Source organism: Chiloscyllium punctatum, chromosome 49 (assembly GCF_047496795.1).
Source record: "Chiloscyllium punctatum isolate Juve2018m chromosome 49, sChiPun1.3, whole genome shotgun sequence".
NCBI classification, from domain to species: domain Eukaryota; kingdom Metazoa; phylum Chordata; class Chondrichthyes; order Orectolobiformes; family Hemiscylliidae; genus Chiloscyllium; species Chiloscyllium punctatum.
In genome coordinates this window covers 18702259-18725998 of record NC_092787.1, presented here as the reverse complement: position 1 = coordinate 18725998, position 23740 = coordinate 18702259, and the positions used below count along the sequence as shown (strand labels likewise).

The 23740-nt window shown below is 39.7% G+C and overlaps 1 protein-coding gene across 7 annotated transcripts in view; it reads right to left on the bottom strand.

Annotated features, from left to right (window-relative positions):
- Positions 1 to 23740, bottom strand: part of gpr107 (G protein-coupled receptor 107) — a 217966-nt gene that overhangs the window by 82324 nt on the left and 111902 nt on the right. For all 7 annotated transcript variants that reach the window (XM_072565712.1, XM_072565711.1, XM_072565707.1 and 4 more), the window contains 4 exons: positions 17955 to 18028; positions 14758 to 14875; positions 13184 to 13314; positions 12088 to 12131 (listed from right to left, as the gene is read on the bottom strand). In XM_072565712.1, coding sequence (XP_072421813.1) covers positions 12088 to 12131; positions 13184 to 13314; positions 14758 to 14875; positions 17955 to 18028 — 367 coding nt within the window. The remainder of the gene's footprint in view (positions 1 to 12087; positions 12132 to 13183; positions 13315 to 14757; positions 14876 to 17954; positions 18029 to 23740) is intronic.

Sequence of the window (23740 nt, the reverse complement as noted above, 5' to 3'; positions counted from 1 at the left end):
ATATTCAGCCTGGAGTCCAGTTACAAGTGGAGTTCCGCAGGGATCAGTTCTGGGTCCTCTGCTGTTTGTAATTTTTATTAATGACTTGGATGAGGGAGTCGAAGGGTGGGTCAGTAAATTTGCAGATGATACGAAGATAGGTGGAGTTGTGGACAGTGAGGAGGGCATTTGTCGTTTGCAAAGGGACTTAGATATGATGCAGAGCTGGGCTGAGGAGTGGCAGATGGAGTTCAACCCTGCCAAGTGTGAGGTTGTCCATTTTGGAAGAACAAATAAGAATGCGGAATACAGGGTTAATGGTAGGGTTCTTGGTCAGGTGGAGGAACAGAGGGATCTTGGGGTCTATGTACATAGATCTTTGAAGGTTGCCACTCAGGTGGATAGAGTTTGTAAGGCGGCCTATGGAGTATTATCGTTCATTAGCAGAGGGATTGAATTCAAGAGTCGTGAGGTGATGTTGCAGCTGTACAGGACTTTGGTTAGGCCACATTTGGAGTACTGTGTGCAGTTCTGGTCGCCTCACTTTAGGAAAGATGTGGAAGCTTTGGAGAGGGTGCAGAGAAGATTTACCAGGATATTGCCTGGAATGGAGAATAGGTCGTACGAGGATAGGTTGAGAGTTCTCGGCCTTTTCTCGTTGGAACGGCGAAGGATGAGGGGTGACTTGATAGAGGTTTATAAGATGATCAGAGGAATAGATAGAGTAGACAGTCAGAAACTTTTTCCCCGGGTACAACAGAGTGTTACAAGGGGACATAAATTTAAGGTGAAGGGTGGAAGGTATAGGGGCGATGTCAGGGGTGGGTTCTTTACCCAGAGAGTGGTGGGGGCATGGAATGCGCTGCCCGTGGGAGTGGTAGAGTCAGAATCATTGGCGACCTTTAAGCGGCATTTGGATAGGTACATGGATGGGTGCTTAATCTAGGATAGAAGTTCGGCACAACATCGTGGGCCGAAGGGCCTGTTCTGTGCTGTATTGTTCTATGTTCTAGTATCCTTAGTATCAGCAACCCACTATAGTACATGGTCACATCGATTAAGGATAACTCTTCATGCTGTAGTCTGATGTAGTCACATGACATTCAGTCAGATAGGTTATATAAATGTCTGTACAAGCTAACACATAGGTTGTAGAAGAGTGTAGTTGAGTTACTGGCCGAGGAGATAGACATTGACGTGTACTCACTCTATTTGATAAATGAACAAAACAAACACGAAAATAAATACAATACATAGAAACATAGACAGAAAAAGCGTAAAGAGGCCAAAAACTAATACTCCAAATTCACAAATGTTTTTCACATTTCTGCTACAAGCTTTGTACAACTGTTATTGTAAATATGTGTACGAAGATGCATTGTGATGGGGAGATGCTCAAGCAATCTTCAAAAATAGGTCCTAAACTAAATTTATGAACTCTTCAGATATATAGCTTTAATAACCCTCTCATTCTTATAAAACTACCTTTATTTATACAAAGTTACTTTATAATTTATTGAAGCAACGAGGTGAAAATCTCTTTCATTGTGGATAACACTAATAAAGAGAAACAAATTTACTACTTTTGATGATTAAGTAAATCATTTACACTTTTGATGTGGCTCGGTATAATGGGCCTTGATTACCAGCGCAATTCTCCCACCAGAGTAATAGAGTCACAGATGCACAGCACGAAACAGACCCTTCAGTCCAATTCATCCTTGCTGACCAACTATCCTTAACTAATCTAGTCCCATTTGTCAGCATTTGGCCCATATCCCTCTCAACCCTTTCTATTGATATACCCATGTCGCAAATCCTGTAATTATACCAGCCTCTACCATTTCCTCTGGCAGTTCATTCCATACATACACCACCCTCTGTGTGAAGTTGTCCCTTAGGTCTCTTTTGAACACAGTATTCCAAAAATGGCCTAAACAATGTCCTGTACAACCGCAACATGACCTCACAACTCCAATACTCAATGTACTGACCAATAAAGGCAAGCGTACCAAATGCTACCTTCACTATCCTATCTACCTGCGACTCCACTTTCAAGGAACTATGAACCTGCACTTCAAGGTCTCTTTGTTCAGCAACACTTCCCAGGATCTGACCAATAAATGCATAAGTCCTGCTCTAATTTCATAACACTAGTCTGTTGAAAAGAAAATGCTGTGAGAGCTGGGAGGAACTCAAAAATAAGACAGGTGTTTCTAACCTTAGATATTTAGCACACATTATAGTGCTGCAGTGAGCAACACAATACACTCATTACAGAGCAGTGAGGAGGACTAGGACTTGAAGTGTACCAAAAAACAATTTGGATTAAGATTGTGTCTTTCTACAGAAAGCCTAAATCAAAAGATGGCCTCTCCTCCACAACTATCTTGAGTATTTATAGAGCCTCTATGAAGCAGTAAAAACTTCAGCTGAAGTGCTTCACTGCAGCTTTACCAAAAATAATTTCACACGGGCCACATATGGTAAATATTCGGGCAACCTCGGTCAGAGAAGTGGAGGTAGATTTTAAGAGGCACTTTAAAGGAAAAGGGAAGGCTAGTGCTATTAAGAAAGAACTCTAGTGGAGAGAGTTAGGCATTAATAGATGATTAATCTACTTCCAGACATTTGCCAACAATGGTCAATATGCAGAAAGTTTGGGAGATTGGCAGGCCTCGTTCCAACAGAAACCAAAAAAACTCACTCATCTTTATCATTGGGGAGCAACACGAAATATTCTTACCTTCCTCACAGTCAATTAGAGTTGTTGATCAACTCTTGATCAAGGTTGCATTCGAGTAACTTGGTTTACAAATCTTTCCCATGTCAGTTCATAATCAGCAGCAGAGAAATCCAAAACGTGACCTGGAGAAACCCGCTCTTTAATTTTAATCAACTAATTTCTAGACAGTGCTGGTTAATTTGGAAATTACTGGACAGATTCACCTGATCCTTACCTACTTCGCAATATTACTTACTTAGCAAGTAGTTGAATCGCGGTGGTGCTATCTACAGATTCAGACTACTTTACGTTGTTGGTGCTCAGGCCTGTGAGAATGTGACATCAGATATAAGGCAGTGTCTTGACAGCTATATTCATTTTTTGCAGCATGAAGCCGTGACCAACTTAGCTGAGAAGAGGTTGGTCAAAATAGAGACATCTTGTTTCAGACAAGCTTCCTTTCCAATCGGAAATTTTTGTGGAATGGTAGAGTTGAAAGAAAAAGCACAAAAATAGACTTCATTTGGGGCCTGGTCTTTATTGATATGTATTGAACTCCATTGGAAAACGTAGATATACACATTTATTTCGCTGTGATCAGTTAGACTGGCACAAACAATGACCATGTGGGTGAGGTACTGAAAGGTTCAACAATCAAGTATATGCTATGGTGGCAGAGCAGAGAAACCACAAAAAAAAATTCAAAGTACTTTTAAATTATTAAGGGGGATGTTGTTATCTTTCAACCTTTATCAGAAAAGTGATCACATAAAATCCGCTTCAATTAAATGCTCAAGTAGTAAGGGCTACATACAATAAAGAAAGTGAATGTACATATGCATCATGTTCTGGGTAAGAAAAGGCGCAGAGCTGCATGAAAAAAATATCAGTTCTTTGAGAATCTCAGGCTACAATGGTTGATATAATGTAGCTGAGTGCTGCATTAAGCAGAAGATTCGTGTGCAAAATATCTCTGCCTTTGGCACATGCCAAATAGCTTCAGACCTAATGATCACCTTTCAGGCAGAACATAGCAGCTGCAAGACAGAGTGACTGGAATTCTAACAGGCTGTGCTGTCTCCACAGAGACATTCTATCTGTAATATAATACTGACCGCTAATGCCAGAAAGAAGATGCAGTAATTGCAGATCTACCCTAGGAACTGGCAGTCATTCAACTTCCAGTGCAAGAAACAAATACTTGAAATTGTTTACAAGTAGGCCTTACTCATTGACCTTTGTTTTTGCTTTTACACAAACAATGATCAAAATATAGCTACCAGAAAAGCCAGCAATGAAATTCAAAAAATCCTAAAGGAGTTTCAGCAGTGATGTTGATTGATCAGCACAGTTGTGCCTTACAGCACCTATGTCCTCAACAGAAATTTAGCATACATTTTTAAGTCTATCGCTGGCATTTGACTCCAATTGTCTGGGCTAGAACTACTATAATATTAACATTTTCTCTCCAGACTCGAGCATAATTCAAATGAAAAGTGCTCTGCACCACACTGTGGCCAGATAGAACTTGCCAATCGCTCCACCCAGGTGCAGGTGCTGCTGCCAGATTCTAACACAGCACTGAATGGCTGGCATTCACTTCTCCAAAATTTCTATCTCTCACAAAGAAAATGAGGGAAATACTTGAGTTCTACAGCACATGAGAAAGAGAATGAACTGGAAAAACTCACAATGATTGACAGGCTCTTATCACAAGAGCCTAAACTTTAGGTCTGTTTAACAGTATAACCCTGACACGCTGCAGAGAGAAGCAGTTAAATGTTTTGAAATATTCTGTATGGTGAATTCTCAACAGCAGGAGCTCTGAAAGGATTAGGAAATTCTATATGCAGAGAGAAAAAAATGAGCTGCAGCCATTCTAAACTAAACTTTTTAGAGATTTGGTGCAAAATTACATTGCTAATTAGCTGCTAGTAAAAGCTAAAGATGATTCAAGTAGTGAAGGAAAGATCAGATTTCTCAGCATTTCTCCATTCCTCAGAAAGCCTCCCCTATGCATCACCCCTGAGAGCATGACCTTAAACTTGTAGTCATGCCTCCATCAGTATCATTTGCTCAAAACAGTGTGAAAGCAAGCCAAGTATACAATGCCTTTCTCCTCAGTCCTTCTACCATACAACCACAAAAATTTCAGTGCTGAATGCATGGGGAATTGCAGCCACAAGCACATGGTGAAACACTGCAGCACATATTCAATCTAATGTTCCACCCTGAATTCAGCATTATTTACAAAACTAGTAAATCTCCCAAGAATTCCTCTCAGCGGGTCAGAGAATGTATCGTTGTATAAGAAAATTATCATGCACTGCAAAGGACAATGTACTAAATTATTAGAAGATCTCCCACTGAGCTTCTCTCAGGGGCAAGATACAAAGGAAACAATGTGGGAGGTAGAGCAGGCCATGTCTACATGCAGCTGATATGGAAAGAGTAGGAGGAATTTCAAAAGTAATGTGAACCCTTCTAAAGAAAATGCCTTCAGTTTATCTATATCTTTCAAAAAAAAACCCACACAGGCAACAACAGAGCAAATTATCTCCTTATTTATTATATCCTTGCTGTTTTGCTGGACCTTGTGTAAGAAATTCACCACCATATTTCAGCATAAGTTACAGCTGGCAAACATCACAAAACCAACCAAGTTAAACAGTTTTCTCTTATTTATTTGACTCACCTTGTTTATTTCAAACCCACAAGAGTACTTTTAAAATAAATGCGTTAAGTAATTTACCAGAAACATTAGCTTTGTTCTTAGAAAATCTATCCACTAAACTTTTCCCCTCAAATAGGTCTCTGGTATGGGTGAAAGACGTTAATTATTTCCATTTCTGGAACTTGTCATGGTGCACACGTCTGCTCTATGTCAATACTTAAAATGCAGCTACAGGAGCACTGATGCTTTTTTTGGGAGCCAATGAGTTTAACTTGGGTTCAACATTAAAAAAGTGACTACTCTTCAAACTTACTATGTTGGTTTTGAAACACTTTGGGATGAAGTGAATTTGTGAATTGAATTATATAAATTTGAGTCCTTTCTTAATTCTGGACACCAGCCAAAATTAACACGACATTCTAAATGCAAATCAATTTTTGTCATCATGCTACGCCAAGCAACAATTAAATGCATTAACTTTGCGTTAGCCAAGGCTCAGTTATTTTCTGTCGGTGGAACATTTGAATCAATCAGGATTTCTTACATGACAGACATTTTTTAATGTTCAATGACAAAGTTCAATGGGACAGCATTTCACATAGAATAGTTTAATTATGACGCTATTAAATCAATCTACTTTTAAAGAGTAGAATATGTACAGAATTTATGACACAAAATGAGGTCAGTCAATTATGGTCACACTGCTGTTTTTGATCTCTGCAAACCTCCCTCCTAACTCCATCAACATGTCCTTTTATCTCCTTCTCCCTAAAGTGCCTGTCTACTTTGCTTTAAATTTTAAAAAATGTAACCCACTTTTCTAACCTGCTCAAAAATGTTGTTACACACCCCGACAGCAGGTGGGACTTGAACCTGGCACTCTTGATTAAGGGACACTACCTCTACACCACAAGTGGGCCTCCACTACTTCCCTTAAAATGCATCTATGATATTTGCCTCAGCTATGGTCATGAGTTCGAATTAATTCTACATCCTACTCACCCACTAGGGAACAATATTTCTCCCAAAATCCCTTTTGGATATATTAATCTTACAACTACATCTGCCTTGTTCGGATCTCATCCCAGAGTGTAAACTTATTCTCAACATCCATACATTTTAATCGGTTACTGCTAAGTGCTCACTTTTCCAGTGAACAGAGTCCAAGCCTATTCCATTTTCATTCTATTCATGATATAGTATGACCTCAAAAAAAGAATTTTTGAGACATGTCTAAGCCATTTTAAATGGAAAGTTTCCTTCTCAGCTGCAATGATCACATGGAAAACTAACAAGCCCCATTTGTGTTAGAAATAAAAATCTACTAATCTTCCTAACTGCAGGTTTAGTGCGCAGAAATTTCTGAAACTGTTTTCCAAATTAATTTATGATGGTGTTGGTCTTCAAGTGATTCTGAAGAATTTTAAAAACACTCGATTAGTTACTGTCGTCCTTTAAAATGTTAATTTAGAGCAAGAAATCATCCCTTGATGGATGAAGTATCAACTCTATGGTAGCCAGTTATCACTCATACCTTCAGATTAAATAATAATTGTGCAGTGCTCTCAGTTCATGCAGTTGGAGAACTCCAATAATTATGTTAAGGGTTTCACTGGAAGATGCATACCAAATTCACTGCTGAGAAGAATCTAAATACTTTTAACTAACAGACATGTGTTTGAAACTAAAATAAGCAAAAACATAAAAGGTGAAATACCCAATAAATTGATCTTTTTAATTTAACAGGCTAAATACTTAGTAAAATAAGTGAACAGGATGAATGAATTTGAGAAAATTGAAATGTATTTCTATAGAAAAATGAATGGTGAATGGAGTGTGAAGGTGTGGTTTGCTTATTAAGTGAGTCCCATGTTTTTCAGAATTCCCAGGAACTTTCTCCTTCTGTCAAAATTATTCATCGCAACTCTTACGATTTTAGCACCAATATCATTCCTGCAAAATTTCATAATCTTTTCCAGTTTTTCCTTCCATCAGCCCTCCACCTAACCCTGGGAGCCAGATGTTTTTGTATTAAGGCAATGTCTCAATTTGGGCTGCTTTTTCAATTTTTCTCCTTCCTAACATTGCCAAATGCTGGCTTAAGAATTTGGTATATTGAAAGTAATGAAACATTAACAGTGTTTCCTTTAATTGCATAACAAACATTGTTAAGCCACTCAAGTTTAACTTTTCTTTTTATTCATTTACAGATGTGGGTGTCACTTTACTACCCATTTCTAATAATCTTGGAGAAAGCAATGCCTTCTTGAACTGCTGCAGTCCCTGGGGTCTGGGGACATCCATGATGCTATTAGGAAGAGAATTCTAAACTTTTGACTCAATAACAGTGAAGGAACAGGGACATAGTTCCATGTTCAGATTGTGTCTAGCTTGGAAAGGAAATTGGAGAAGCTCCTATGCATCTTCCATTCTGGTTCTTCTGAGTTTGGATGATGCTGTCAGGTGAACCATTCAGTGTTTACTGCAGTGCATCAATGCTTGCAAAGGAGATGAATAGATTTGCATAAAAATATCATTTTTCAGTCTAAACCTGCTCTACCAATTTCTCCCTTATTTCATTCCAGTGAAAATCAGTTCAGCAGGATATTTTCTGTGAGATAAAGGTGGTCAGTGACAGAAACAAAGAAGAAAAGGAAGAACTCTGTTACATTTAAATGAACTGTAAGCAGAACCACTGCAATAATCATTCAGCTGAAAATTAAACATAGATCTGCTTCAGAAATAAGGATGAAAAGTAGGGCAAAGCTACCACACCTACAAAATACAACTTGACATAGGTGGAGGAAGAGAAGGACAAATTCTGTTCTGTTTTCCAAAACATACAATTTTTCAACATTTCTGGGATATGTGATGGACTTTAGTGCACTTCAGACGCCACACCTGTGCCCATTTCCAATGCTCCACAGAAATAAATTAGTCCTTCAATCTCGAATGGTTTCCAAATGAAGCTCAGCACTCAATAAACTGTTAACATGTCTTGAAACATTCACTGCAGGCTCACTCTTCATATATCAGGATCAAATGAGTTGATAGGCAAAGAGTCAACGGGGAGCTGGTTTCCTACACATGGATTTGCTATTAGAGAGCCGAGCAGTAGCATGATTCCTCAGACTGAAAATAAGATACTGCAAAATGCTGTCAAAAATGTTTGGGCTTCAATATCTCAAAAGACACATCTTCCAGTTGCAAAATACAGTATGGAATCAATAATACATGTGCACTTAGAGTTTCCTTAGCTTCTAACATTCTGAATGCAATGACCCAAAAGCTGAACAGGATCACGAGAGCAGCCAACTTGAAATAGGGTGTAACAAGAACATTTCCTCAACAGACATCAGCTCCAGACTTGCGTGCCAGCACAGGCAATAGTCAGGTATAATAAGTTGAATGTATTGACTTTTATTTGCCAAAGTAATCCACAAGTTAACTAAGTTTAACACAGACCAGCCATGCCTGTAAAATTCATAATTTCATTAATCACAGCCTGTAGCAATATATTTTTTGATGACATGGCAACTGGAAACTGATGCTATGTTTAAATGTATCAAAGAAAAAGAGAGATCCTATAAAGTGGCCAAGAGCACTGGGAAATCAGAAGATTGGGAAGGCTACAAAAACAAACAGAGGATAACAAAGAGAGAAATAAGAAAGGAGAGGATCAAATATGAAGGTAGGCTAGCCAGTAATATTAGAAATGATAGTAAAAGTTTCTTTCAATACATAAGAAACAAACGACAGGCAAAAGTAGACATTAGGCCACTTCAAACTGATGCTGGAAGCCTAGTGATGGGAGATAAGGAAATAGCTGGAGAACTTAATAAGTACTTTGCGTCAGTCTTCACAGTGGAAGACATGAGTAATATCCCAACAATTAAAGGAAGTCAGGGGGCTGAGTCGAGTATGGTTGTCATTACAAAAAAGATAGTGCGGGAAAAGCTAAAAGATCTTAAAATTGACAAATCTCCTGGCCCCGATGGGCTGCATCCTAGAGTTCTGAGGGAGGTGGCTGAGGAAATAGCGGAGACATTGGTTGAGATCTTCCAAAAGTCACTGGAGTCAGGGAAAGTCCTGGATGATTGGAAGACCGCTGTTGTAACCCCATTGTTCAAGAAAGGATCAAGACAAAAGATGGAAAATTACAGGCCAATTAGCCTAACCCCGGTTGTTGGTAAAATTCTAGAATCCATCGTTAAGGATGAGGTTTCTAAATTCTTGGATGAGCAGGGTCGGATTAGAACAAGTCAACATGGATTTAGTAAGGGGAGGTCGTGCTTGACAAACTTGTTGGAATTCTTTGAAGAGGTGACAAGTAGGTTAGACCAGGGAAACCCAGTGAATGTGGTCTATCTAGACTTCCAAAAGGCCTTTGATAAAGTGCCACACGGGAGGCTGCTGAGCAAGGTGAGGGCCCATGGTGTTCGAGGTGAGCTGCTGGGATGGATTGAGGATTGGCTGTCTAACAGAAGGCAGAGAGTTGGAATAAGAGGTTCTTTTTCGGAATGGCAGCCGGTGACAAGCAGTGTCCCACAGGGTTCAGTGTTGGGACCGCAGCTGTTCACGTTATATATTAATGATCTGGATGAAGGGACTGGGAACATTCTAGTGAAGTTTGCCGATGATACGAAGATAGGTGGACAGGCAGGTAGTACTGAGGAATTGGGGAGGCTGCAGAAGGATCTAGACAGTTTGGGAGAGTGGTCCAGTAAGTGGCTGATGAAGTTCAATGTGAGCAAATGCGAGGTCTTGCACTTTGGAAAAAAGAATACAAGCATGGGCTACTTTCTAAACGGTGAGAAAATTCATAAAGCCAAAGTACAAAGGGATCTGGGAGTGCTAGTCGAGGATTCTCTAAAGATAGACATGCAGGTTGAATCCATGATTAAGAAAGCGAATGCAATGTTGTCATTTATCTCACGAGGGTTGGAATATAAAAGCAGCAATGTGCTACTGAGACTTTATAAAGCTCTGGTTAGGCCCCATTTGGAGTACTGTGTCCAATTTTGGGCCCCACATCTCAGGAGGGACATACTGGCACTGGAGTGTGTCCAGCAGAGATTCACACAGATGATCCCAGGAATGATAGGTCTAACATACGAGGAATGGCTAAGGATCCTGGGATTGTACTCATTGGAGTTTAGAAGGTTAAGGGGAGATCTAATAGAAACTTACAAGATAATACATGGCTTGGAAAGGGTGGGCGCTAAGAAATTGTTTCCGTTAGGCAGGGAGACTAGGACCCGTGGGCACAGCCTTAAAATTAGAGGGGATCAATTCAGAACAGAAATGCAGAGACATTTCTTCAGCCAGAGAGTGGTGGACCTGTGGAATTCATTGTCGCGGAGTGCAGTGGAGGCTGGGACGCTAAATGCCTTCAAGGCAGAGATTGATAAATTCTTGATGTCACAAGGAATTAAGGGCTACGGGGAGAATGCGGGTAAGCGGAGTTGAAATGCCCATCAGCCATGATTGAATGGCGGAGTGGACTCGATGGGCCGAATGGCCTTACTTCCACTCCTATGTCTTATGGTCTTAAATCACAGCACTGCAGAAGAACTCTACAAAAACCAAAGTCTCAACTTTTATTTTCTCTGTCTCCTTTTAGGTGGCCATGAATGATAGGTGTGTTGAGTAGCTACATCTCATGCTTCCTCAATGTTTCTGAAGAAATGTTTGCTAGGAAGTCCAATATGTTAACTGTTCCTAAGAGGCTTGAAAAAAGCGAGGAGCTGAGGAATAAGTGGAAGATAGAAAGTCTAACATGGTGTTTTACTCAAACCCATTTACAAGATTGCAGTGATTTTAAAACAAACAGTGCAGGGTGTATGAAACAGTAAGTTGTATGCATTGTCAGTGGAGGAACACAGTCAGGTTTCAGCTTTTAATGTTTAACATTTTATCAAGTTTATTGTGTGAAATACTGACCATGCCAAACAAGGAGTTTCAGATTTGGTGGACAGTTTCAATGAAGAATGACTGATGTAGCATTTTTTTTTTGAGGGGTGAGCAGGAGAAGGGAGAGGAGCATAAGATTCTTGACTATAATTGATAACCATGATCTCTGCTGACAGGTCCATTGATCGATGTTAAACCAGAACACGATGAGGGTCTGCTGCAATAATTTCAAATACTTGACCTGCATTGTCCTGGTTTCATTTTGAAGAACGACCGCAAATACAAGGTCATGGAAGGGAGTGGATGCTGATCTAATCCAGTCCAGCAATAAGAGCAGAGATTTTATTTTAAGAGAGAAACACTGTAAAACCTGTCATCTGTGTTCTTCTACCGACAATGCATGAAACTTATTGTTTCATACACCCTACACTGTTTCAGTTTTAAAGTCACTACAACCACTTAAACTGGTTTGAAGACGACATTAGGCTAGATTTTCTGTCTTCCACTTAATTCTCAGCTAGCAGTTTTATTTTCTGTCTTATATTTAACAGCCATTTTAGACAGTAATTCTGCACTGTAAATTTTTAAAAACATGTTAATTTTCCATAGTGGTTCATAGTTTTAGTGATAAGCAAGTGAAGACCCCATGTTCACTGGGTACAGGTTTTCCAAAGACACATTGGACTATTTAACACAAATACAACTTCTGCATTGTCCAGTTTTTGGCTGCACGAAGCTAGCATTCTGTTTAAAACTGCTGACACAGCAACCATCAGAGCGCTAGATAACTCCTTACCTTTTCCATCTGTAGCTGATGCTTCTTGCAAATGTCTAATTGACCTGCGAGTGGAAAGATGAATAACAATTAGAGTGTACTTAAGCTTGTGAAAAATGCTGCAGTGTCAAATTAAGTCCATGGACAAATTTAATTAAATCAACAGACTTCTAATTTAAGTACTTGTGATTTTTACTAAGATAATGTGAGCTACATGTTAAGATTAATCTAATGACTACATCAGTTTGTATATATTAAAAAACAACAATTAAGTGATACAGTCCCACATTATTGACAGTGAGTTCTGAAGGACTCTCCCATAAATTCATCAATGCTGCATCATTTGTGCCTATGTTTTGTTTAAAGAAGTGTACAGGGAGAAGAGCAAAGCAAATTTTCTTTCAATCAGTCTGTCAACTTTTGTTTGGGGGAACTGCAGACACATCAATGTGTGCTGTGTCTGACATGCAATTATCAGGCACACGACCAATGCAGAGTGACTGTCTGGTACTCCCACATGCTTAAGGAATGTCAGCATCCATCTTGAATATACAACAATTATCTGCTTTGGGAAGCTTAGATTAGTGTGGGTCTGGGTACTAATAAGGTGGGCTATGGTTCACATCTTCATTGTTGACCATGCCACTGGGTGTGGATGTCAGACTCTGACTTGGTTAAACCTTCCAGTGTTCCTGACTCTTGACGTCTTAATTTGTACACGAAGAATGCATCCTTCAGAAAAATACCAAAGGTTTGTTCCCATGCAAACTTGTACTTTTCAGGAAAAGAAGGTCTGTGAAGACCAAGTGCAAAGTAGGCTAATAAGAGCACAGGAAAGAAACTGAGCTGCATTTCAGCTACTTGGTTGTACTTGGGCTTTAGCATATTAGTAGAAGAAGTTATCTCGACTTGAATTAGTTGAATTGTTGATTTTCCTACAATGAGAACTCAAAATATTCTAGGGGCTATATTTTCCAATAGATCCCATAGATGGGTAGTCTGGAAGGGTCAGTTGGCACTTTAACTTTTCCTAGCTCACCCAAGGCACAATTCATCATGTCCACCAGTCAAATGACCTCACTCAAAATTATCAGGATTAAGCCATTGCCACACTTACCACACAACAGGGAATAGGATGGCACCACAACAAAGGAGGTCAACAAGGAAGAGGATCTCTTTCCACAGTCCATATTCTGTCGTTCCTTCTTCTGTCGATTCAATAATGATGTAAGCGACATTAGCAAGGACCTAGTGAACAAAACAGTTTTACTAACAAACTTTTGCAACAGGGGTAAAAATGTTTCTCTCCTCACCACATATCCTAGGATTAGGCAACAAGTCATCACCTGCATATATTTAATTCAGCTGCAGAAAGCAATTGGGTTTGGATTGTTTATTCTTTTGGGCTGGGGCAATTGAGAAAATGGGGGAGAGCAGGAGGGAGAAGGAAAGAAAAAAAATTGCATCCCTGGTTAATTTTATCAACGCAAAGCACTCCCTAGTCAGGTCAGCATAGACAAAACTTGGTTTTGTACTCATGATACAAGTCCACACTTGAGATCTCAAAGCACCCTCTACTGGGTCACCGAGATATATTGGATATTGGTGGTCATTGCACCCCCAGAAACACAAGTCAAGGAAGGGAAGAGTCACAGATGGGCCAGGGTATTGTCACAGGAGGATTGAAATTGGCAGCAAAAACTAATTAATTTGTCCAATCCCAGATGAGAGAAGTAAGCAGCAACGATGATGTCATTAAGTGCATGTATGTGTGCGTGCGTATGCATGTGTGTTTGTCACAAACCCCCAAAGATGCACATACAATTGGACCCATTTGTTTCACTCACTCTCTCTTTGTCACCAGCATAAAAACCATAATTTTCCAGCCCATCCCATTCCAAAGAAGGGTCTTATTGAACTTGAAATATAAGCTTGGTTTCTCACTTCACAGGTGCTGCCAAATCTGCTAAGGTTCTCTCGCACTACTATTTCTTATTCCAGCAATTAAAGTGCATGGCTTAAAACAAAACTGTTCCCACTACTTTTCGCGCATAACTTATTTTCTCTTCAAATTCTCACGTCCTTCAGAATGTCCTTTCTTTCTCCCATGCTAAGGTACCCCTCTCTCACTGGAAGGGCGAAATTAACTACATCTTATTGCATCTGTCAATGTAGTTCTTGCTGCAATTAATAAAGGCACTCTCAAGCACATTATCAAAGACTCCATCAAGAAGCATACATGGATGCCAACAATTCTCTAAATCTTAATCAGGTCGACAAAACTGAGGTGGTAATCAGCATCAAATAATGCACAACAGACTACAAATACACTACATCACCATCCATCAGCTTCAAGGCATGAGTAAACTTAAATGCCAACACATGAATGTATCATTCTTCAATGCCGATCTTTCCCCCTCGATTAATTCTTCTTCTATTCCTTTTAAATATTGCATCCCATACAATGGATGTTGATCTTTCGAGCTCTCTCTCTGAAAATACCAAGCTTCACCCATGAAGTTTGCATCAAGATTTTTAAAAGCCCACATCTGAGATGAAGAATCTCATTCCTTTTTTTCAGACTTTCACAGCAAAATAAGTGAAGAAAAAATTTACATGCAGACAAATGACAGATGCATGTAGACTGTAAATATTGCAGTAAGGACAATAGGCAGCTGCATTGTTCTTTACCTGGAGTGGAATAACTATCATAAAGATTTTCTTGTCTTTGTCAGACAGGATGTGTTTAACGAAGGCCCAGCCAGTTCCAATTAGTGAAATTGTAATGAACAACAAAGCACCTTTCAACCTTGCAAAAAAAAAGATAAACATATATCATTAGGAAAGAGGAGGATTCAAGGGCAGTCAATGACAAAAACATTTCCCTGGATATAACTGAGTCAGTGATAGTTACAGCCGTCATTGCAAAATACATGATGCTTTTTATTTAATTGGATATCCAGAGGTCTAACTATTTGACTTCTAGAAGATAGCTACCAAATGGATACTTGGTTGCTGACAATGAACCAGTCTCTTATTGAATAGGATGTGGTGAATACTTAACCATGATTAAAAATACTTGCATTCATATGAAGCTTTATCGTGCTGACAAAATGTTTCAAGCATTTCAGTAATCAAGTTGAATGGTTCGCAAAATGCAAACTTGAAATCGCTGAGCTTAAAAGATTCAAAGCCTAGTATCTGCATTGCAGTTTTCCAGTGACATGCAGAAAGGGAGAGCAAATTATCTGCACTCTCACCTCCACCATCATACCCTCTAAAATTGCCTACAAAAAATATATGCAAATCTAGTTTCAGGTAATTCTGTCTCCTGTTCGTCGTGCCCACTATTTCTGGCGGGAATAGCTTAAGAGCAACAGAAGCTGATGATATGGAAAAATACAGAGGAAAATCTACACAGTACAGTCTAAGCAGAAGGTGTGGCATATTTATAACAGGAACCAGTGTTGTTATGTTTCTTTCTAAATCATTATATTGCTAAATGGATATCCTGAGCACAACGCTTATAGTGTCGAAGATTAGACGGATAACAATACTTAAACCATCAACAGCACTACCAAATACCCTACAAGGATGTTGGTCCTGTTGTGATTCAAGGTAACCCAGTATAGGTCCCACCATCCTCAGACACAGACACAGTAATCCCAGATCTAAAATTCTTTCCTCCTGCACCAACTCTTCAACCACACATTCATCTCCTCTAACTGCCTATTTCTGTATCACTAGACTGTGGCACCATGGGAGTAATTCAGAGATGATCAAACTCTGAAGTCCTGCTTTTCAATTCGGCACCTAGCACCTTTCCATGCAACTCTTAGCCTCATTGTGCAGTGCTGTGCCTCCAGTCAAAGCTCAAACTCCAAAGCCCGGCTGAAAACCCGATTGCAGAATAGTCATTCAGCCTGCAAGGAGCATCTGAGATTTTCCACATTCAGCAGGCTGTGCAGCACAAGTGACTAAGCACACCTGCCATGTCTTTAATAGTACAAAAGTTCTTTCTTTAAATTTAACCTAAGTAGAAATTTAATCAAGTTTTCTTCTTTAAAAAATTTGGAATGTTTACCAAAAGACCATAAGACAATAAGATATAGGAGCAGGATTAGGCCATTCAGCCCATCAAGTCTGCTCCACTTTTCAATCGTGGTTGATATGTTTCTCAACCCCATTATTGCGCCTTTTCCCCATAACCCTTGATTCTCTTCATGGACAAGAACCTATCACTGTCTTAAATACAGTCAATGACTTGGCCTCCTCCACAGCCAGAGTTCTCAACTGCTCCTTATCTGACAAGCCCTTCATCCCCCAGGATCAATCCTGTAAACCTCCTCTTGACACACTCCAACACCAGCACACCTTTCCTAGGGTCCAAGACTGCTCAATATATTAAAAGTGCAGTCTGACTAGAGTCTGTCACAGCCTCAGCAGTACATTTCTGCTCTTCTATTCTGGTCATCTCGAATGCTGACATTCTATTTGCCTTCCTAACTGCAACTGAACCTACACATTAGCCTTAAGAGAATTCTGAATTCTGAATTCTGAAGCACCTTTGTGCTTCAGTTTCCAAGTCTTTCCCCATTTAAAAAATTGGTATATGCCTCTTCTTCTAACTAAAAGTGCATAACCTCACACTTTCCCACAAGGTATGCCATCTGCTACTTCTTTGCCCATTCTCCTAGCTTGTCCAAGTCCTTCTGCAACCTTGTTGCTTCCTCAACACAACCTGCCCTTCCACCTACCTTTGCCTCATCTGCAAACTAAGTAACAATTCCCTCAGTACTTTCATCCAGGATATTCATGGACTCTTGCAGAACTCTACTAGTCATTGGCTGGCATCCTAAGATCCCTCTATCCCCACTTTCAGCCTTCTGTCAATCAGGTAATCCTCTATCCATGCCAGTAGCTTGTTCCTAACACCATGGGCTCTTATTTTATGTAGCAGCCTCCTGTGCAGCATCTTGTGAAAGGCCTTCTGGAAATCCAATCAGATCACGTCCACTGTTTATCCTTGCACTGGCAAACAGTGAAACTATAGCATTCTTCTTGTTGTTGCACATATCTTAATGCACAATATTCTCAGCAGTTTTAGCACATAGAACTAACTGCCTGAGGCCATACAAAAATAGACAAATGCTAAACCTGAAATGAAAACAGGAAATTCCAGAAACACACAATGGGCATGTCAGTACCAAGAAAAATAAACAGTTAGACTTCTGTCAGAACTCATCAGGAAAGTTTTGATAAAAGGTCTACACATGAAATGTTTATCTTTTTGCTGTAGGACTTGTTGTGCATTTCCAGTATTTTGATTTTGCAATACTAAGCATGATTACTCAATGCATACATTTCTTTGAGGTTTAGGATCATGTGAAAATTCTCCAGGGTTCATTGCATTAATTATTCTACCCTTCATCAGGATATATTTCTGTATTGAGCCATTTGTGGATAACCGGAATGATGAATAAAACTTAACATAGTTTTTTAGAAACGTTTTCTCATTTAGATTTCCCTGGTGAGTGTGAGAGTCAAGTCAGCAGGATCAGCTCCCATGGTTCAGTCCAAGTCTCCAAAATTTGATTCAAGAGGAGTGCATGAACAATTTGGGGTCATGGCATCTTGAAATGGCGCTGCGAGCCAATAACTCCATTCGCCTCTAACTTGACATACTCCAGAGAAGCAGATATATAAAATATAGTGCATTTGTAAGTTTAGACCTGTATTCCACTGTTCATGACTATCTTTACACAGGATATGATAGTTTGTGAATTGCTATGATCCTTCAATTATTCCTTTTCTTTTTTTGTAGTTTTTAGGAATTGGTTTCAGAAACACGTTTCAAAAGTGAAAGGACAATGTTAAAATCTACTTACAAGTGAGTTATGTAGTATACCACAGCCCAACCTTCAATGGGATAACCCTGAGTTGATATAAAGTGATAATCAATCTGTTGGAAGAGTAAAGAACAAGGGGCATTAATGTCACTTGAATGATGACATAGGGAAGAACAAACTTTTTTTTTATGGACAATTTCTGTGGAATCTCTTCGCACAGCCTGTCTCTGCACTCACTTTTGCACATTGGCACTCCTGGAGGAGATCGGAGGTCTCAGCCCTCCACTGTTACGCTTGAGAGCTGGCTACAAGAAAGAACAGCAGAATAGTTTTCCCTACATAATATTTAAGCCCAGATCTACGATTAAATAGCAAAATTCTTGAATACTGCTTTATTATAAAGTGTTGAAAATCCAAAAATAGTTTTGCAGGGATTAAATAAAGGATTTTGCATGGGCTACATTATTAAAAGTCATTATAAATATGGATGATGAGATTTCTATTTTTTAGGTTTATGAAACTTCAACTGAATGGGCAGTGCTGACTATAATTGCTTAAGGAGATTATTATAATCAACTTGTTCAGACACTTTATGATACACTTTTGGAGCATGTGAAGCTTGCTAGAACCCACACCTCCTGGCTCAGAGACACTACCACTGTCCCACAAGAAATACCTTGAACTAAGCCTATATACTTGCCCTACACCATCATCAAACATAGCATACATCAGCAGTAACAAAGTAATCTCATTAGTTACAGCTTTTTAAAATCTCTTCGGTATTGATGACAATGAAGGCAAATAATCAATACAGAGAGCTCATGAATATTTTAAATTTTTTTGCGATGAATGTATACAGATATGTTGATTCCTGTTAACTTAAGGTACCTGCAGTAACCAGTCTTCAGATCTAAGTATTGCAGTTCAGCTGGAAAAGATGTTGTAACCTTGTGTAAAATTAATGGCGCTCTTTCCCAGTGATCCAACATGGACAAATGGCATTCAAAGTTTCTTCTCTCTTTCTCAATCTCCAACAAACTCCACCTATTCTCTCACCATATTAGTATCACAGAGATTGATGCTCAAACACAAATGTGTGATGTGTGATTGCTGCTCTCCCCAAGTTTACATTGTTCATGTGCCTTTGATTTTGACAGACACCAACTGGTACCCCAACAGAAATGGAGTTCTCATGTCTTTCAGCAGCATTACGCAGGAATCCCCAAGATTTTGAATGAGAGCAATGTTTGAGATATGGAATTTGCATTATTTACATTAAATAGCATTTTCGGTAGCAAAGGGTAGCAAGAATCAGAAAACAGGATCCAAACAAACAATCTCATTAGTCAGCTACAGCTTTTTAAATCAAAACTGAGCATACCTTCATACCAAAAATCATGCAACCGTCTATCAAGGGATCATAGCGCAAACAAGGAATGAGCTAACACTGCCATAACATTTAGCTTCAACCAGAAGCCCCAATGGAATGGTTAACAGGAAGCTAATTATGATGTTGTAGGCAACACTGGCAATCATCACTCATTATAATATTTTGAAAAGTATTTAATGACAACAATGCTACATCAGCTTGATGATGGGGCAGTTAAGCATTTCTGAGCACATGGGGATTAAATGGCGAGCAGTTCAGAATGAGAACGCTGTACAAAAAGATAGAACTCTCAGGTTGTGAAACACTTATGCTACATTTTAATTGACCTTCATACATTTATTACAATGGAACCAAGGAAAATTCTTTTTATTTCATGATTTTAAACAAAAGCTACAGTAATTCCCCCTCTTTCCCCATTAGAATTATTTTTTGATTCCCTCTTTAACAGAATACAACCGATTTAATTTGTGTCACATTTAAATGACCAGCTGTATCAGTCCCAAAGCCCACGTAAGACTCTGGAAAAGAAAACTCGAAATGAATATAACATGGATTAGATGGTGCAGCTTCACACAATACATTTTAAGAGTCTGGAACTATGACATGTATTTCAGCGCACATCTTCCTGATTCAAGAGGATAACAAACAGAGTAATAAGAAAGGAGAGGATCAAATATGAAGGTAGGCTAGCCAGTAATATTAGAAATGATAGTAAAAGTTTCTTTCAATACATAAGAAACAAACGACAGGCAAAAGTAGACATTGGGCCACTTCAAACTGATGCTGGAAGCCTAGTGATGGGAGATAAGGAAATAGCAGGAGAACTTAACAAGTACTTTGCGTCCGTTTTCACAGTGGAAGACAGGAGTAATATCCCAACAATTAAAGGGAGTCAGGGGGCTGAGTCGAGTATGGTTGCCATTACAAAAGAGATGGTGCTAGAAAAGCTAAAAAGTCTTAAAATTGATAAATCTCCTGGCCCCGATGGGATACATCCTAGAGTTCTGAGAGAGGTGGCTGAGGAAATAGCGGAGGCATTGGTTGAGATCTTTCAACAGTCACTGGAGTCAGGGAAAGTCCCAGATGATTGGAAGATCGCTATTGTAACCCCATTGTTCAAGAAAGGATCAAGACAAAAGATGGAAAATTATAGGTCAATTAGCCTAACCTCGGTTGTTGGTAAAATTCTAGAATCCATTGTTAAGGATGAGGTTTCTAAATTCTTAGAAGAGCAGAGTCTGATTAGAACAAGTCAACATGGATTTAGTAAGGGGAGGTCATGCCTGGCAAATCTGTTGGTATTCTTTGAAGAGGTGACAAGTAGGTTAGACCAGGGAAACCCAATGGATGTGGTCTATCTAGACTTCCAAAAGGCCTTTGATAAGGTGCCACACAGGAGGCTGCTGAGCAAGGTGAGGGCCCATGGTGTTCCAGGTGAGCTACTGGCATGGATTGAGGATTGGCTGTCTGACAGAAGGCAGAGAGTTGGGATAAAAGGTTCTTTTTCAGAATGGCAGCCGGTGACGAGCGGTGTCCCGCAGGATTCAGTGTTGGGGCCACAGCTGTTCGCATTATATATTAATGATTTGGATGAGGGAACTGGGGGCATTCTAGCGAAATTTGCAGATGATACGAAGTTAGGTGGACAGGTAGGTAGTACTGAGGAAGTGGGGAGGCTGCAGAAGAATCTAGATAGTTTGGGACAGTGGTCCAGGAAATGGCTGATGGAATTCAACGTGAACAAATGCGAGGTCTTGCACTTTGGAAAAAAGAATACAAGCACAGACTACTTTCTAAACGGTGAGAAAATTCGTAAAGCCGAAGTACAAAGGGATCTGGGAGTGCTAGTCGAGGGTTCTCTAAAGGTAAACATGCAGGTTAAGTCAGTGATTAAGAAAGTGAATGCAATGTTCTCATTTATCTCAAGAGGGTTGGAATATAAAAGCAGCAATGTGCTACTGAGACTTTATAAAGCTCTGGTTAGGCCCCATTTGGAGTACTGTGTCCAGTTTTGGTGCCCACACCTCAGGAAAGACATACTGGCACTGGAACGTGTCCAGCGGAGATTCACACGGATGATCCCTGGAATGGGAGGTCTAACATATGAGGAACGGCTGAGGATCCTGGGATTGCATTCATTAGAGTTTAGAAGATTAAGGGGAGACTTATTAGAGACGCACAAGATAATACATGGCTTGGAAAGGGTGGACGCTAAGAAATTGTTTCCGTTAGGTGAGGAGACTAGGACCCGTGGACACAGCCTTAGAATTAGAGGGGGTAAATTCAGAACAGAAATGCGGAGACATTTCTTCAGCCAGAGAGTGGTGGGCCTGTGGAATTCATTGCCGCAGAGTGCAGTGGAGGCCAGGACGCTAAATGTCTTCAAGGCAGAGATTGATAGATTCTTGTTGTCTCGAGGAATTAAGGGCTACGGGGAGAATGCGGGTAAGTGGAGTTGAAATGCCCATCAGCCATGATTGAATGGCGGAGTGGACGCGATGGGCCAAATGGCCTTACTTCTGCTCCTATGTCTTATGGTCTTAAGACAGGAGACTGGAAACCAATATATTGCAGCTAAACAGGAATGAAGAATTGTACCATTCCAAATTAAAAGGAAATGGCCTTCTTGGTGCAAGTATGCAATTATTTTCTTTAATAGCAAGTTAATTAAAAATATGAAAATTTTAAAAAATAATTTTAAGAATGAGATGAGGAGAAATTTCCTTATCCAGAGAATGATGAGCCTGTGGATTTCATTACCACAGAAAGTGGTTGAGGTCAAAACATGGTGTGTTCTCAAGTAGATAGGTATAGCTCTTGTTGCTAAAGGGATCAAGAGATATGGGGGCGGGTGGAATTAAGATTTTAAGCTTACTTATCAGTATGGTCATAATGAATGGCTGAACAAACTTGAGGGGTTTAGTGGACTACTCTTGTTTCTTTGTAAAAGGTTATACATTAATTTAGGAGATTCAAGCATAGAGTATTGACAATCAGTGTAAACAAATTTATGAACCTATATTAGAAAATCACTCCCAGTCAGCGCCATCAATGTGAAAGAATTGAGTGCAGCACTCCATGCTAATCAGGGAGGGAGAGATGAGATGAGGACAAACTTAGACAGTTCTCAACATCTCCTGCTAGCCAGGTATTGAGGAATGGCTACCTGAGCAGCAGATCAGAAGTCCAAGCTCTCAGCAAGTCAGGAATAGAATCTTAGCCAGACATCTCATGAAAACAGCTACAAAATTACCGGCAGTATCTGTTGATGTTAACAACTGTAGCTCTGGCTGAGATCCACAAATTCTATACAGATCACATTTGGGTCTTTAAATACATAAGCAATACAGTCCAGCATGGTAATGGATAATGTCATTAAGCAAGCAGAAAGGCTCTAAATACCAGTTTCAAATCTATCTCCCCCTGTATTTTTTAAAAGCTTTTCATGACTGTTATTTCCCAACAGAGAAGACTGTGAAATAATATCATTCAATCACTACTGTGCAACAGGTAGACTATGGTTATCATGTATTCCTTCCAAGGAGGCAACTTACTTCAAAGTCATTAAGCTCCTTCCTCCTCCTCATGATTAAGACTAAGAACTTGTCAGTTTATGTTCCTTTACTATTTCTATGAATGGAGAAACAGAGATATTGGTCGATGTGGAGATTAACAATTCATTCAATGGCTTTATTGACATAGTGTGAGTGGCTGTGATGCCACCAAGAATGGATCTCTCAGTGCAATGATCTGGCATGGATGGTCACAGTCACAACTTGAGCTGTTCCTCATGTTCCACATGGAACAAGTGGCCCATCTTCCTTTGCCTATTCTTGAGAAGTTGAGACCTGTCAGTTACGAGGTCGCATTTCATGATGTTTGTAGAGAATCTGGTGGTGTGCTATCAAAAGGTAGGGTTGTCATCAGTTTGTAAGGTATTGAAGGTGTTCTAACATGTTCCAGATGGATGCATAGGTGATTTGTTTTTCTGTGTATTGAGGACTTTTGTTATTGGGAGCACTTTCCTAGCAGTCAGCTGATGGTTCCTTTGAGGGGATGCTTCTCTTGCTGACATCAGATTAAATGTGTGCCAACACAGGAAGCCATTCAAGCTGTATTAGTCACAGTTTCCCAGAGATGATTCCTCATGACTTCCTGGAGGTGGATATATAACCATGTTTGTGCAGCAGCCGATGAGCCAGCAGTACTCTGCAGGTGGGTCGGTCAGCATGAACTAAATGGTGTTTACAGTATTGGATTTGCTGCCCCCCACGTGATACTTACCAAGTTCTGTATGAGACCTTGGCTACAGTAAGTCAATGTGTGATGTAAATATGTCCTGGCATGGGGTTAAAGGTGAATGGCCCACTTGGGCTTTGAAATGTTCTGGTGAATTGACAGTCTTTGATCAACAGACTGCAGAATCATAAATCAT